At 51.1% G+C, this 14,444-nt stretch overlaps 1 protein-coding gene across 1 annotated transcript in view; it reads left to right on the plus strand.

Annotated features, from left to right (window-relative positions):
* The window catches only part of UNC80 (unc-80 homolog, NALCN channel complex subunit), a 196,849-nt gene that overhangs the window by 22,300 nt on the left and 160,105 nt on the right, over positions 1-14,444 (plus strand). The window contains exons 6-8 of the mRNA XM_068137866.1: positions 1,772-1,845; positions 2,627-2,766; positions 12,147-12,408. Coding sequence (XP_067993967.1) covers positions 1,772-1,845; positions 2,627-2,766; positions 12,147-12,408 — 476 coding nt within the window. The remainder of the gene's footprint in view (positions 1-1,771; positions 1,846-2,626; positions 2,767-12,146; positions 12,409-14,444) is intronic.

Consider the following 14,444-nt stretch of genomic DNA (forward strand, 5'->3'; position numbering starts at 1 on the left):
TCTTCCCTGCTGAGACCTCACCTGGAATATTATTAAATCATCAGCTCTTCCTCCCTCTGCTTTAACTTCTGGAATTAGAAAATAGAATTTCAGTCCCAGGACTCACAAATGGAATTAGTCCTAAGTCTTCTCTGGCTGTTGGATTTTTTCCCATAGGTCTTGATTATGGCCAGAAAGTCCTTAAACAATAACTTCAGGACCAGAGCCTGAGGCAAAAATACTCTGTTTTGAAGACATTTTCAGCAGAACAGACACATACCTTGGCATGAGGTTCTTTATAACAAGGAGGTTTCAGCTTTCTTAGCATCGTCATCTCACATTGGGACAGAAGATTTAAATTCACTTCAATTTTCCTTCCAATAACAAATCCTAACAAGTCTGTTGAAGCAGCTCTGTGCTGTTTTGTTTGGAGTGGTTCTGCTACTAAGTCACACCTGACCAGCCTGGCAATGTGACAGGAGGTCAAGAATTGGCATCCTGGTCTTTGTGGTGCACTTGTCCTTCTACAGCACTACTGATCAGACTTTTTGCATGGCATTTGTGTGCTCCTTGTGATGAAGGCACTTGTCTGATTGGAAGTCACAATACATCCTGAGAGATGTAGCCTGAAAGGAAGTACTGTGTCCAGTTTTGGGCACCTCAAGACAAGAGAGATGTGGAGGTGCTGGAGCCAGGGCAGAGGAGGGCAAGGAAGCTGGGAAGGGCCTGGAGAAGAAATCTGAGGGAGAGCAACTGAAGGAGCTGGGGATGGTTAGTTTGAAGCAGAGGAGGCTGAGGGGAGACCTCCTGGCTCTCTACAGCTCCCTGAAAGGAGGTTGTGGAGAGCTTGGTGCTGGTCTCTTCTCACAGGTGATTAGCCATAAAACAAGAGGGAAGAGCCTCAAGCTGCAGCAGGGCAGGTTCAGACTGGACAGGAGGAAGAATTTTTCCCCATCAAGAGTCATCAGGGCTTGGAATGTGCTGCCCAGGGAGGTGGTGGAGTCCCCAAGGCTGGATGTGTTTCAAGGTCTTTTGGCTGTGGTGTTTGGGGCTGTGGTTTAGGGGTGATCCTTGTAGAGTAAGGTTGTGGGTTGGACTTGGTGATCCTGAGGCTCTTTTCCAACCTGAATGTTCCTGTGATTCTGTGAAATGATGGAGGCTGCTATCTGTTCTAATCCTGCCTTGCATGCTGCAGTAGTTGAAGATAAGAAAGCCCAGGAAAGCTTTGGTTAAGGCAGCTGAAAGTAGGATAGAGAGAGAGATTCTTTTGATGCTTCTGCTACTGAATTCCTGTGCAGCATTCCTCCATTTACTCAGCTCAGGTTTTTCATACTTGCTTACTACTTCCTGTTCTTGTGATCCTGTGAATATGTGTGAAAATAAGAGGAGGAAGAGCTTCAAAATCAAAGGCACAGGAAAACACAGCCTGGTGCCAAATGGGATTCAGGACAGAATGTGCACTTTGATTTTCAAGAGTCAAGGTTATCACAGAATCAACAAGGTTGGAAAAGACCTCAGAGATCATCAAGTCCAACCTGTCAGCCAACACCTCATGACTAGCTAAACCATGGCTTCAAGTGAGCAATGCTGTTGGCAATGCAACTGAAAGAGACTGTGCAGAAATTCCATCAGCCCTTGGGTCTTTTGATGGCTGTGACTGATGCCTAGAGAGTCTGCAGCACAGAGATGTTGCTTTGGGTTTGGTACCTGCTTAATCTTTTGAGTGGTATGTTGTCAGAGTGGAGATGATTCCTGAAATGTTCTCCTTTGGCCTTTTTTTTTCCCCCCTCAGCTAAGAGAAGTTCTCCCACCAACAATCAGAGCATGACTTGTGAGTCCCCTAACCTGGAGAGCGGACATAACGAAGTAAGTTCTGCGCTGAGGTTAGAGACAGCTTGAATAAGGAGCTGAGGGAGGGAGGGGATTCTGAAGGGCACCTACAGGAAGGCTGGGGAAGGGACTGCTTAGAGGGGCTGGGAGTGATAGGATGAGGGGCAACAGTGTGAAACTGGAGCAGGGCAGATTGAGGTTGGACATCAGGAGGAAGTTCTTTACAGTGAGGGTGGTAGAATACTTGAACAGGCTGCCCAGGGCTGTTTGAGACCCCATCCATGGAGACATTCAAAGTCAGACTTGATGTGGCCCTGGGCAGCCTGCTCTAGTTGGAGGTGTGCCTGCTGGCTGCAGGGGGGTTGGACAAGATGGCCTCTGAGGGGTTCCTTCCAACCCAATGCAGTCTGTGAATCTGTGAAATAAATATTGGAAGAGCACTTGCAGTTCCCACCCTGAGCTCTTCCACCTCCAGAAATTACAGCTCTTCCCAGTTCTTCCCCAGAGTCCCAGCCTTGTCTGCAGTGGAACCAGAGGGTGCTGAGTACAGCTGGCAGGATCTCCCTGGCCTTACCCTGTCTTAAAGGGTGGAATCCTGATCTTACATATATTCTTGGGCAAGAGCCCTCTCTTACCCTCTGCCTGTACAATGCCTAGTACCTGGGAAGGCCCAGGGTTGATCAGTTTCTACATGGTATGACCATGGTATTATGGGCTAAGTAATGTCAGGACTAAGGACTAATTGCAGTAAGAAAACTAACATGGGAGAGAGAAATATGTTTATAAACCTATTGCCTTTTGTTAAAACTACCCAAAGGGACTCCAGGTGGTCTGTGAGACAACCCAGCCAGATTCTGTACCTCCAAAGGCAACTGTTTCAGCATGTCATCGTGGGAATTCCTTGGATGGAAGTGTGTCCTCACAAACCTCTCAGGAGAGAGGTACTGCACACCCCAGGTACAAACTCCTTCAGCAAAAGGTTAGGCTGGTGTGACTCAGCTGGTGGCTGGCACAGAAGTCCTTGGATCTGCTCTTGTCTGTATACACTGAGGGTGATGGATGTTTATCTCAAACTCTTAAGAAGTGTCAGTTCTGCATGATGAAAGGTGTCACACTTGATCTTCCATGACACTTTCTTAGGAGAGAGCTCTGCCTAGCCTGTTGGGACACTTTGTTTGGCCTTTTCTAATACATTGGTTTACAGGCTCCCCAGGGGGTTGTGGAGTCTCCCTCTCTGGGGGTACTCAAGATCCCCCTGGGTGTGTTCCTGTGTGACCTGCTCTAGGTGATGCTGCTCTGGCAGGGGGGTTGGACTGGATGAGCTTTGGAGGTCCCTTTCAGGCCCTGACATTCTGTGGTTCTGTGAGTCTGTGATTTTGTGACTGGTTTCTCACAATTAAAGACACTAACAATAACCCTTAGGTTCAATCCTCCTTAGCTAGATTTAGCCTCAGGCAACTGGTATCTTTTCTGGCTTCCTTCTGATCAAATTTTCTTTCCCTTCAGCACAGAATTTTTTGCAAGCCTCTCTCCACTGCCTTCATTATGCCTTCTCTGTATCTTGCTGCTTATCTTGCTTTGGTCTGCTGGCACAAAGGAACAGGCAAGCACATTCACAGCTACACAAGCATAGAATCAGAGAGTGGTCTGGGCTGGAAGGGACCTCCAAAGGTCATCCAGTCCATCCTCCCTGCAGTCAGCAGGGACATCCCCAACTAGATCAGGTTGCTTACAGCCCACTCCAGCCTCACCTTGAATATCTCCAAGGATGGGGCCTCAACCACCTCCCTGGGCAACCTCTGCCAGTGTCTCACCACACTCATGGGGAACAACTTCTTCCTACCATCCAATCTCAATCTACCCATTTCTAGTTTTGCTCCATTCCCCCCAGTCCTATCACTCCCTCACACCCTCAAAAGTCCCTCCCCAGCTTTCCTGTAGCCCCCTTCAGATACTGGAAGGCCACAAGAAGGTCTTCTCAGAGCCTTCTCTTCTCCAGACTGAACAGCCCCAACTCTCTCAATCTGTCTCCATAGCAGAGCAGCTCCAGCCCTCTGCTCATCCTCATGGCCCTTCTCTGGACACCTTCCAGCACCTCCAAATCCTTCCTGGAATAGAGGCTCCAGAACTGGACACAGTGCTCCAGGTGGGGTCTCAGCAGAGTGGAGCAGAGGGGGAGAATCCCCTCCCTGGCCCTGCTGGCCACACTTCTCTTGCTGCAGCCCAGGCTGTGGTTGGCTCTCTGGGCTGCAAATGCACACTGGTGGATGAGAAGCTTAAGCTACAACAAGTTCCAACCCACCTGCCATGGGCAGGGACATCTTCTGCTGGAGCAGGTTACGCAGAGCCCCATTCCAACTGGGCACTTGGTTGTGCCACAAAGTAAATGAAGCCAATGGGTGCTTTCAGGGGGTGAAGGGTGAGGAAAGCCTAGCTATGTTTTGGGGTCTCTGTGGATTCAGAAGTGTCACATAAACTCCTCTTGAAAATTTAGGCCCTGTTGTTTCTCCCTTTTGGGAAATGCCACACTGCAGTGGTTTGAGACCTTTCTTTGTTATAGTGGCAGAAGAAATGCGGGATAGAGTGGGCTTCAGGATACAAACTAGGAACAGCTCTGATTTCTATGAAAGGGGATCAGGCAGTCTTTCCCTGGTGGAAATGGGGAAATGCTATTCTCTAAGGCTCTGATCCCATCGTGAAGCTTCCCTTGGGATTTTGTATCAAGCCTGATGAGGGTTCTGGGACTTTATTGGATTTCACAGAATCACAGAAACATTCAGATTGGAAAAGACCCTCAGCATCACCAAGTCCAACCCAGAACCCTACTCTACAAGGATCACCCCTAACCCCCAAGCACCACATCCAAACCACCTTGAAACACATCCAGCCTTGGGGACTCCACCACCTCCCTGGGCAGCACATTCCCACATTCCAAGACCTGACCAGAGCTGATGGGAAAAATTCTTCCTCCTGTCCAGTCTGAAGCTGCCCTGCTGCAGCTTGAGGCTCTTCCCTCTTGTTCTATGGCTAATGACCTGTGAGAACTTGGGACAGCAATGTGCATTCAGAGAAGTGTGTCCAGCAGATCCAGGAAGGTTCTCCTCCCCCTCTACTCTGCCCTGCTGAGACCTCACCTGGAATATTGCATCCAGTTCTGGGCTCCTCAGTTCAGGAGGGACAGGGATCTGCTGGAGAGAGTCCAAGGGAGGGCTGCAAGGATGCTGAAGGGACTGGAGCCCTGCCTGGTGAGGAGAGGCTGAGAGCCCTGGGGCTGCTTAGTCTGGAGAGGAGAAGGCTGAGAGGGGATTTAATCAATGTCTATCAATATCTGAGGGCTCGGGATCAAGAGGGAGGGGACAGGCTCTGCTCAGTTACACCCTGGGATAGGACAAGGGGCAATGGACGGATACTACAGCACAGGAGGTTCCACCTCAACATGAGGAGGAACTTTTTCACTGTGAGGGTGTCAGAGCCCTGGAACAGGCTGCCTAGAGAGGCTGTGGAAGGGGAACCAGGGGAAGGTTGTGGCATCTCCTCTGGAGCCTTTCCATCCCTGTCTGGATGTGTTCCTGTGTGACCTGATCTAGACTGTATGGTCCTGCTCTGGCAGGGGGGTTGGACTCGATGATGTCTTTGGATCCCTTCCAACCCCTGACATCCTGTGATCCTGTGAAGAGACCAGCACCAATGGCTGCACAACCTCCTTTCAGGGAGCTGTAGAGAGCCAGGAGGTCTCCCCTCAGCCTCCTCTTTTCCAAACTAAGCATCCCCAGCTCCCTCAGTCACTCCTCATGAGATTCATTCTCCAGGCCCTTCACCAGCTTCGTTTGTATCATTGTGGGAGAGTAAATGTGAAGCTGGGGACAGGAGTGCTTTTTCAGTGTGTGAACACTGCTGCTCAGAGAGAGCACAGCTGGAAACAAAAAATAATCAGCCTTTTTAGAAGAGAGAATCAGGTGATCAATTTGTCAGGCTGGCTGGGGTGGTTGCTATGGGGATGGAGCCTCAGACAGGACCCATTGATCAGTTGACACTGTCCAGGGAGCTTTGGTTGCCGAGCAACAGACAACTGGGGAACAAATGTTGTTTACTCCGCTCCCCGACCGCCGCAGTTTCCCTTTGTCCTTGGGTGGGGGTTGTGGGAAGGCTGCTTCCCACCCTTCTTGCACTCACAGGCAACCCAAAGCTGATGGCACAGACACTAAATTTCCTTCTAAACGAAGTACAGAGCTTCATTTCTCAAATGGCTTGTTCCTGGCTGATTACCCCTCTGCACCCGCTGCAGCTCTCCATTTACAGACGATGCAGTTTGATCCCGAAGGAAACAGAGCCCCAGCCCTGCATCTAGCTGCTGCCTTGCACACTGTGCTGCCTCAGAAGCAGACTTTGGAGCAAGGGCTTCAGTGGCAAATACTATTTTTTAAGGAGAGCATGCCTTGCCTCAGGCTGTGCTGTGCCTCAGGTTCACCTGTGCTGCATGCAGGGGGAGCATGAAAGATTGCTTAGGTTCAGACACTGGTCTCAGCCCTGCAAAGTGACCAGGGAGCAATGCATCATCCTTTACAGCTGCTGCTGAGGTGCCAGGCATTTACCTTGCTGGGATGCTTTGACTCTCCCAGCTGTGACCCAGTCCTGGCTGTGCCCAAACCAGCCTTCACCTCAGGCTTATGGGGAAAACTTTGGAATCACAGAATTGTCAGGGTTGGAAGGGACCTCAAGGATCATCCAATTCCAACCCCACTGCCATGGGCAGGGTCACCTCACAGGAGAGCAGGTTGCTCACAGCCACATCCAGCCTGGCCTTCAAAACCTCCAGGGGTGAGGCTTCCACCACCTCCCTGGGAAACCTCTTCCAGTGTCTCACCACCCTCATGGGGAAGAACTTCTTTCTAACATCCAATCTCAATCTACCCATTTCTAGTTTTGCTCCATTCCCCTCAGTCCTGTCACGCCCTGACACCCTACAAGTTCTCTCTCCAGCTTTCCTGTAGCCCCCTTCAGATACTGGAAGGCCAGAATCCTTGCATACTGAAAAGCCTCAACTCTCTTTTTGTAACATGTGAGGTGTCCCTGCCCATGGCAGGGGGGTTGGAACTGGATGATCCTTGAGGTCCCTGCCAACCCTGACCAATCTATCATTCTATGATAGATTATTTTCTCTTCCCTAATTCACTTTTATAGGTTCTAAAACCAGCTCATTTTAATGTCCTCAATCTTGCAGCATTTTTACCTTGAACACAGTGCTGGGGGAGAAACTTAGCATCTATAGGTTGCATATAGCGACATATGGTGTCACAGACGGGCTGGGCTGCCCTCAGCAGTGGCCTGTGAGGCTGGCAGCAAACCAGCTCCTGCAGGTTTGAGTTCTAGATGCACTTGCCACCTGGCCCCTTCCACCAACCAGGGTTCATGTGATGCCAAGCGGTGCCAACGTTTTGCTCCACGCTTCTTTCTCCTTTGGCAGCCTTGGATGCACAGGACGGCTTTGTGGCACTGGGCAGTGATCCAGCAGAACACTTTAAGCATACACTTTAAGCACTGGGAGATTCCACTGGTTCCTTAATGCTTTGCTAGACTGTTGCCTTGAACACCTCTGGCGCAATCCCCACTGCCAATACAGGCTGGAGGATGAGGGATTGGAAAGCAGCCCTGAGGAAAAGGACTTGGGGGTGCTGGTGGGGGAGAAGCTGGACAGGAGCAGGCAGTGTGAGCTTGCAGCACAGAAGGCCAAGGGCAGCCTGGGCTGCATCCAAAGCAGCATTGCCAGCAGAGCCAGAGAGGTGATTCTGCCACTTTGCTCTGCTCTGCTGAGACCTCACCTGCAGTGCTGTGTGCAGGTCTGGAGCCCTCAACACAGGAAGGACATGGACCTGATGGAGAGGGTCCAGAGGAGGGCCATGAAAATGCTCAGGGGGTTGGAGCAGCTCTGCTCCAAGGACAGGCTGAGGGAGCTGGGGGTGTTCAGCCTGGAGAAGAGAAGGCTGCAGGGAGACCTAAGAGCAACTTGCCAGGACCTGAAGGGGGCTCCAAGAAGGCTGCAGAGAGACTGTTTGCAAAGGCCTGCAGGGACAGGAAAGGGACAATGGTTTCAAACTAGAGCAGAGCAGATTTAGATTGGATGTTAGGAAGAAGTTCTTTACCACGAGGGTGGTGGAACACTAGAAGAGGTTGCCCAGGGCAGTGGTTGAGGCTCCATCCCTGGAGATATTCAAGGTGAGGCTGGAGAGGGCTGTGGGCAGCCTGATCTAGTTGGGGATGTCCCTGCTGACTGCAGAGGGGCTTGGACTGGATGAGCTTTGGAGGTCCCTTCTAGCCCAGACTATGATTCTGTGGGTCTGAGTGTGGTGGTACCTAGCTGGAGACAGGGGTGACCTGCCAAAGCTGCCTGCAATTTGTTTAGAAGAGTCAGTAATACGAATGACTTTACAAGAAAGGTAAAAAAGAATAGCTGATGTTCTTGTGCTGGTTCCCCCATGACCGAGAATGGAATTCATGGAAGTGCTGGTGGTTGTTTATAGCATCCAAAAATCACCCCAGTTCTTGGTTCACAGAGTTGAGTTTCTAACACATGGAGTTAGAAACACTCAAACTCCGCACTCTGGCAGGGAAAAATAGCAGAAATACCTCCAGAGTTCCTGCCCCACACTCAGTGTTTCACAACTTGTTTTGCCAGGGGATTCTCATTCCTCTGACTCTCTTTCACTGCTTTTCTTCTAGCAGATGGTCTCCTAAGAGCTAGTGACTGTTCAGAGGGTGGATCACAGGATCACAGGATGTTAGGGGTTGGAAGGGACCTCTGGAGATCATTGAGACCAACCCCCCTGCCAGAGCAGGACCATAGAATCCAGCACAAGTCACACAGGAACGCATCCAGACAGGCATGGAAAGGCTCTAGAGAAGGAGACTCCACAACCTCTCTGGGCAGCCTGTTCCAGTGCTCTGTCACCCTCACAGTGAAGTTGTTCTTCCTCACGTTGAGCTGGAACCTCCTCTCTCCTGTGCTGTAGTTTCCATCCATTGCCCCTTGTCCTATTCCAGGGCACAACTGGGCAGAGCCTGTCCCTGTCCCTTCCTTCTTGACATGCACCCCTCAGCTATTGATAGACATTGATCAGATCCCCTCTCAGCCTTCTCTTCTCCAGACTAAACAGCCCCAGGGCTCTCAGACACACAACTGGGAGGCTAAGCTGCTATAAGCAAGGACCTGCATGATCAGGGAGGTATTTCTTTGCCTTAGGAGCTCCAGTGAAGTACCAGAACTGCTTTTGTGACCTCTAGGGAGATCTTTGTATCTGGTCAGAGGAACAACTCACTGAAACAGTTGGAGCACCTAGCAACAAGGATCATCCTTAGGGGATCTCAGAGGCAGGTAGTCCTATTTTGTGTTGCTTGAGGTGGAAATCATGAACTTGCTGCAGCCATCAGCTCTGTTAAGTGCTCACAAAACCATTCCATCGTGGCTGGACAAAAAGAGGTTGTAGAGAGAGGCTTCTTCATGGCAGGGTGTGAAAACGTTTCCTCAGGCTGTGTGTTTGTAATGGGCTGCCCTATCTCAGGGTGCAAGTGAGCAGAGGCTGTCCCCTCCCTCTTGACCCCCAGCCCTCAGATATTTATAAACACTTATTAACTCCCCAGGCCAGTTGTACTCTGCTGGGAGACTAGAGGTATAAAAAGAATAAATGAAACCTTGGAGCATTTTATTGCAGTAAGGTTGGCTCTGAAAGCAAGTGGGATCCCTTTGAAACTTGAAGTCTCTGCAGTCCTATTTCTGAGGCTTACTGCAGACCTCTTGCTTCTTTTTTGTTTTTGCATGAGCTAATTTCTACAAGCCCCAGGAAATTCCATACTGAAACCCATCAGGAAATGACACCTCTTGAAAGGCAGGAAAACTATCCTGAAGGCTAAAAATGGTCCTTTGCCAAGGCATGCCTTGGCAAGGAGTCCCTAACAGTCACCTTTACTGGTATAAGGATCCATTTAATTGCCTTAAGGGGTTAATCACTATGGCCGCCCTGCATGTTCCTTTTCATGCAAGGCCTGATGTGTACACATGTAAACATCTTCCTGAATCTATGTTCCTGGTATCTGCCCAGCAGATGCTCAGGAGCTATCTGTTTCCAGCTGAACAAATTATCACACAGTGTCATAGCACATTAGAGGCTGGAGGGGACCTCCAGAGATCATCCAGTCTAACCCCCTGCCAGAGCAGCATCACCCAGGGCAGGCTGCACAGGAATGCATCCAGGTGGGGTTGGAAAGGCTCCAGAGAAGGAGACTCCACAACCTCTCTGGGCAGCCTGCCCCAGGGCTCTGTCACCCTCACTGCAAAGAAGTTTCTCCTCATGAAACCTTCTCTCTTCAAGTTTGGATCCATTGTTCCTTGGCTTATTGCTGTGCACCACCCAAAAGAGCTTGGCCCCCTCCACTTGACCCCCAGCCCTCAGCTCTTGATAGACATTGATCAGATCCCCTCTCAGCCTTCTCAATACTGAACAGTCAGAATAGAATAGAATAGGTTGGAAGAGACCTACAAGATCATCACGTCCAACCTATCACCCAACACCACCTAATCAACTAACCCATGGCACCAAGCACCCTGTCAAGTCTCCTCCTGAACACCTCCAGTGATGGTGACTCCACCACCTCCCCGGGCAACCCATTCCATAGCGCAATCACTCTTTCTGTATAGAACTTCTTCCTAACATCCAACCTGAACCTCCCCTGGCGCAGCCTGAGACTGTGTCCTCTTGTTCTGGTGCTGGTTGCCTGGGAGAAGTGACCAACCTCTGCCTGTCTACAACCTCCCTTCAGGTAGTTGTAGAGAGCAATAAGGTCACCCCTGAGTCTCCTCTTCTCCAGGCTAAGCAGCCCCAGCTCCCTCAGTCTCTCCTCAGTTTCTTCAGTTAGTGCAGGTGCTGGAGGGCTGTCTTCAGGCCACAGAAAGCAATCCTAGCCAAGAAAACACTTCACAAAGCATGTGCTTGAGTCCCCTAGGGAACTGAAAGCTAAACAGCCACTTAGGTGCCTTCAGGAATGTTTTCCTCGGTCAGGGCCTTGGTCCCAAGGGGGCAGTGTCAAATATCCCTGCAGGCTCAAAAAAGCACAACTGTACATCCTTGTGGCTTCAGCACATGGCAGTGGAGAGAGGATGGCTTACAGCTCTTGAGGAGTGGCTATATTTTAGGCCTTGTAATAGAGCTCCTAGGTCTTTTAGGGGAAAGCAGCATGTCTAAAGGTTCCACCTCAACACGAGGAGGAGCTTCTTCACTGTGAGGGTCCTGGAGCACTGGAGCAGGCTGCCAAGAGAGGTTGTGGAGCCTCCTTCTCTGGACACATTCAAACCCCACCTGGATGCATTCCTGTGCAGACTACCCTGGGTGATGCTGCTCTGGCAGGGGGGTGGACTGGATGATCTTTGGAGGTCCCTTCCAACATCTAATGCACTGTGATTCTGTGATTCTGTATTCTAGGGCAGAAGCAGTCTCCAGCTATGAAAGAGAACTTTGTGGTTTCAAGAGAATCCTCTTAAGAGAGCAGCCAGGATAAAAAGGGACCTGGGGGTACGGTGGACAGCAGCTGAACATGAGCCAGCTGTGTGCCCATGTGGCCAAGAGGGCCAATGGCATCCTGGCCTGGATCAGGAACAGCGTGGCCAGCAGGAACAGGGAAGTCATTCTGCCCTGTGCTCAGCACTGGTTAGGCCACACCTTGAGTCCTGTGTCCAGTTCTGGGCCATTCAACTTTAAGAAGGACATTGAGATACTTGAACATGTCCAGAGAAGGGCAACAAAGCTAGGGAGGGGTCTGGAGCACAGCCCTGTGAGGAGAGGCTGAGGGAGCTGGGGTTGCTTAGCCTGGAGAAGAGGAGGCTCAGGGGAGACCTTATTGCTGTCTACAACTACCTGAAGGGAGGTTGTAGTCACGTGGGGGTTGTTCTATTCTGCCAGGCAACCAGCACCAGGTGGCCCCTGTGCCAGGGGAAGTTTAGGCTGCAGGTGAGGAGAAAGTTCTTTCCAGAAAGAGAGATTGGCCACTGGAATGTGCTGCCCAGGGAGGTGGTGGAGTCACTGTCCCTGGAGGTGTTCAAAAAAGGACAGGATGAAGCACTTGGAGCCATGGTTTATTTGTCAGGAGGTGTTAGGTATTAGGCTATAGTTTGGACTTGATGATCTCTGAGGTCTTTTCCACCCTGGTTGATTCTGGGATTCTGTAAGAGCGTCAAACATACCAACCTGAAAGATCATCACCGAGTGGCTGGCTCTTTATGGAAAAAGCTGAGTATTTCAGAAGGGCCAAGGGGGCTGCTGACTAACCTTTCCACTCCTTTTTTTGCACAGGGTGTCCCTGGTGATCCCCCCCTGCCAGAAGTCTCGCTATGCCACCTACTTCGACGTGGCGGTGCTGCGCTGCCTGCTGCAGCCGCACTGGTCTGAGGAGGGCACGCAGTGGTCCCTGATGTACTATCTGCAGAGGCTGAGGCACATGCTGCAGGAAAAGCCAGAGAAACCACCTGAGCCAGAGGTCACCCCTCTGCCAAGGCCTCGCAGCAGCTCCATGGTGGCTGCTGCACCATCTCTGGTGAACACCCACAAAACTCAGGTAAGCAGTTGCCAGCCACGGGAAAGTAGCAACTGTTGTGTTGTGGCCCTGTGAGGAGAAGCTGAAGGAGCTGGGGCTGTTTAGCCTGGAGAAGAGGAGGCTCAGGGAAGGCCTCCTTGCTGTCTACAACTCCCTGAAGGGAGGTTGTAGTCAGGCGGGGGTTGGTCTCTTCTCCCAGGCAGCTAGCGACACAAGGAGAGGATACAGTCTCAAGCTGCACCAGGGGAGGTTTGGGCTGCATGTGAGGAAGAAATTCTTCCCAGAAAGAGACACTAGCCATTGGAATGGGCTGTCCAGAGAAGGTCTGGATGCCCCCTCACTGGACATGTTCAAGGATAGGTTGGATGGGACCTTGAGTAACCTGGGCTAGTTGAGAGGCATCACTCCCCATGGCAGGGAGGTTGGATTAGGTGTTCCTGGAGAAGAGCTTAGATGAGCCTGGAGAAGAGGAGGCTCAGGGGAGTCCTTATTGCTGTCTACAACTCCCTGAAGGGTGGTTGTAGCCAGGTGGGGGTTGGTCTCTTCTCCCAGGCAACCAGCAACAGGAGGACACAGTCTCAAGCTGTGCAGGAGGAAGTTTAGGCTTGATCTTAGAAAGAAGTTCTTGCCATAAAGAGCGATTGGCCATTGGGATGTGCTGCCCAGGGAGGTGGTGGGGTCACCATCCCTGGAGGTGTTTCCGAAAAGCCTGGATGAGGCACTCAGTGCCACGGTCTGGTTGATTAGTTAGGGTTGGGTGATCAGTTGGACTTGGTGATCTTGGAAGTCTTATCCAACCTGGTTGATTCTGTGATGCCAGGACACTGAGTGAAAAGCAAGGCTCTGTTGTTGGCTACAGTGCTTAGAGTTCAGACAGCTGCATTGATTTAGATAGAGACTGTGAGAACAATGAGGTGTTTGGAGTCAGAGCTGGTGGCTGCTGAAAGGCTGAGGGCTGATTTGGGATAATTAATCTGGGGTGAGCTGTGATAACATTAGATTTTAGTGAGAGAAGATCATAATGTAGCTGTCAGAAGAAACGAGACTGCCTTTGTGTTACCCTGTGGTGCTCAAGACTCTCTGAGGTCCTCTGCTGTGAGCCCTCGAAAGAGAGAAAAGGAAGGAGGAGAACACCTTCTTGTGGCCTTCCAGTATCTGAAGGTGGTTACAGGAAAGCTGGGGAAGGACTTTTGAGGGTGTGAGGGAGTGATAGGACTGGGGGGGATGGAGCAAAACTAGAAATGGGTAGATTGAGATTGGATGTTAGGAAGAAGTTGTTCCCCATGAGGGTGGTGAGAGACTGAAAGAGGTTGCCCAAGGAGGTGGTGGAAGCCTCATCCCTGGAGGCTTTAAAGGCCAGGCTGGATGTGGCTGTGAGCAAGCTGCTGTAGTGTGAGGTGTCCCTGGCCATGGCAGGGGGATTGGAACTGGCTGATCCTTGAGGTCCCTTCCAACCCTGACAATTCTACAATTCTGTGAATTGCAGCTGGTGCAGCACTGCATGCTCCAGGCAAACACCTGGGGTAAGATATTGCATCAGGCTTTGCAAACTTTGCAGGGGACTCACTTGAGGGAGGGGGATGCCATTGAGAAAGATCTTGGCAGGCTTGCGTGAGCCAGCAAACGGCATGAGGTTCAACAAGTCAAAGGGCAAGGGCCTGCACGTGAGTCAGGCTGCCCTAGGCACAAGTGCAGGCTGGGTATAGAGTGGGTTGAGAGTAGCCCTGAAGAGAAGGGCTTGGGGGCATTATTGCTGAGAAGCTCCCCAGGAGCCAGCAGTGCCCTATATCCTGGGTTGCATCCTGAGGAGTGTGGGCAGCAGGGCAAGAGAAGGGATTCTTCCCCTTCACTCTACTCTGCTGAGTCCTCACCTCCAATCCTGCCTCCAGTTCTGCTGTCCCCAGCAGAAGAAGGACACAGAGCTGCTGGAGTGAGTCCAGAGGAAGCCACAAGGATGATCCAAGGGCTGGAGCAGCTCTGCTGTGAGGACAGGCTGAGGGAGTTCAGCCTGGAGAGGAGAAGGCTCTGGTGGGGACCTTAGAGCTGCCTTCCAAACA

The sequence above is a fragment of the Melanerpes formicivorus genome, unplaced genomic scaffold (assembly GCF_026170545.1).
Source record: "Melanerpes formicivorus ecotype bairdi unplaced genomic scaffold, bMelFor1.0.p_v2 SCAF_5, whole genome shotgun sequence".
Lineage (NCBI taxonomy): Eukaryota > Metazoa > Chordata > Aves > Piciformes > Picidae > Melanerpes > Melanerpes formicivorus.